Consider the following 2,280-nt stretch of genomic DNA (forward strand, 5'->3'; position numbering starts at 1 on the left):
AAAATATATTATCATCTAATAATTACAAGTTCTACTGAAGTATAATATTTTCCCCCTTTATATTTAATCTCCACAAAATTATAAACTATTGTGCACTATAAATAAATATAAATCATGTTTAAGATGGGCTGATTGGGTAGCTAGTTCGGGTTGTCAATTAATTGCATTAGGCCGATTGGATTCCCAAGTATAAATTGTTGTGCAATAGTATAAACTTTCACATGTGCATTTCTCTCAAATCTCAAATCATAGCACAATTTCAACAACACATGCGCAAATGGCTAAATCAAACCCCAAATCACATAATTGAGATCGACGTGGACAAACAAACAAATGACATAGTAAAACTGAGAAACAAAAACAAACAGTCTGGCCACAGTTATTTTCTTACAACATGATAGTAGCTAAGTTTGACTTCCAGCATAAGTTACATTACAAACAGTAACCTAAAAGACATACATGAAGCATAAGTTGAAATCAAGTGGCAATAAACATACATGAAACAAAAGGTGGAATCAAATGGAATTGATTAGTTGCGTGGATTGATTGTGTAGTAAGTTTGTACGACAGTGAGGCAAAGCAGAAAAGCTGCCGCAAGAAAAGCTATAACAGCCCAAGGGCTTCGAAAATAGGTATTGATGAGTTCAGCCATCCATATTCTAGCTTTATTGTTGCAGTACTTATCAATCCTCATCTTCACTTCATTAAAATGACCAAGACCAGTGCTTGAGGATCCATAAGTACTGATGCTTTTAAATATATCAAGCACCTCTTCATCGTTCTCCAACGTGCTGCACAGTATGCCTTTCTCCCGCATCACCTTTACATCATTAGCATTGTTGATCAGCGTTTTCATGAAATTGAAGTAAGATGTCACCCCAAAGTCTGTTTCTACGCCCGGCGACATCTCAAATAAAATAAGATTGGAGAATAAAACTTTGCTTTCTTCGTTGACCCAGAAGATAGGAAGGCGTAGTTGAGCAAAGAAGCCGAAGGAGGAAAAGCTGATGTCCGTCAAACAATTTGAACTCCGCTGGAGATAAATACCCTTTGCTTTCAGATCTGTCACCGACCGAAAAAGACTATCCATCTTTGTCCGCGCACTTCTTGTGATTTCTCTCGGTTGATTATCTCTCTGCCGAATGAGACTTGGATTTTGTTGGGTCTCAACGGTGCGAAGGAAGGTGCGGCGCAAAGCTTCGAGCAGGTGACGAGGCTCTTCTCCTTGTGCCCATGGGAGTTGTGTCATCCTGTAATCCCCATAAACACGGTAGCTCAAGTACTCGCACAACAATGATTGGTGTTGATCAGGGTATATTAAGGAGATGATCCATAATGGAATTTGATTCACCAGCATACATATATCAGATGAGACGAGCAACATAGCGGACATTCCCATGCGTTCGCACATTCGGATGTAAGTTTCTACCCCACTCTTACCCAATCCGTACATAAAGCATATGAGGAAGCAAGCGTCGCGAAACACTATTTCAGCCAAATCCTCGCCAACGTAGCCACATTCTTCGGTGTAGAATTCGTGTATCCGCTCAGGCTGCGTTTGGTAACACGGAATTGGGGCTGCGGAATTGGAATTGGACCTTTAATTTCAATTCCACTGTTTGGCAATACAAAAATATGTAGAATTGAATTGAATTCCAATTCCACCGATTCCAATTCCACAATTCTAATTCCACGCGTTAACAAAAGAATTGTAAATCAATTCCACCGAAAATCGGGTCAAAATTGAAAAAAGCGCGGATCTTAATTCCGGGTCAAATTGTAAATGGGTCACATATAAATTGAAAAAAAATCACTGTGCGCGTTTCCTTTCTCTCCCCCTCTTTCTCTCTCTATGAATTTTCCCACGTCGCTCTCTCTCCGCTCTATGCCCTAGCTTCTCTCTTTGCTACTGTGCCGAGCGATTCATCTCTACAATTGATGGATAATTAGGTAATGATTCAAACTCTTCCCCACTTCTGCGTTTCGAATTCACCTTTCCTTCTCTTTTATGCTTCCGGTTTACTTTATTTCATATATTTGATGGGAAAGGGGGATGTTGGATGTTTTATGCTTTCATATGCTGCTTGTGTCTTCTTAAATTGAAATTGCTCTGCTAGAGGCCACTGACTCAACTTCAATTTGCATTTATTGTAGCCATTAGAATAAACAAATTTGCAGATGATAAGCTGTTGCTCCTTTGAAGTTGTTTCTGTAGAGAAATTTGGTAATCCTTGTATTTTTTTCGTCTCAAAGTGTGATGTTGTTTGTTGTAATAACCTA

The 2,280-nt window shown here is 39.2% G+C and overlaps 1 protein-coding gene across 1 annotated transcript; it reads right to left on the reverse strand.

Annotated features, from left to right (window-relative positions):
* Positions 1-404: 404 nt before the first annotated feature.
* LOC125209311 lies at positions 405-1,399 on the reverse strand. Its single transcript, XM_048108911.1, has 2 exons — positions 566-1,399; positions 405-446 (listed from the first exon to the last, which is right to left on the reverse strand). The coding sequence occupies exons 1-2, from the start codon at positions 1,397-1,399 to the stop codon at positions 405-407; spliced, it is 876 nt and encodes a 291-aa protein (XP_047964868.1).
* Positions 1,400-2,280: the final 881 nt, after the last annotated feature.

The sequence above is a fragment of the Salvia hispanica genome, chromosome 3, assembly GCF_023119035.1.
Source record: "Salvia hispanica cultivar TCC Black 2014 chromosome 3, UniMelb_Shisp_WGS_1.0, whole genome shotgun sequence".
Taxonomy (NCBI): domain Eukaryota; kingdom Viridiplantae; phylum Streptophyta; class Magnoliopsida; order Lamiales; family Lamiaceae; genus Salvia; species Salvia hispanica.

What these genes read in the sequence shown, in the direction of transcription:
- LOC125209311 (XM_048108911.1), bottom strand. Translation starts at nt 1,399, where the DNA reads ATGGGAATGTCCGCTATGTTGCTCGTCTCATCTGATATATGTATGCTG. An exon ending in TTCTGCTTTGCCTCACTGTC is followed by an intron (nt 447 to 565) that starts GTACAAACTTAC and finishes TATGTCTTTTAG; the next exon opens with GTTACTGTTTGTAATGTAAC.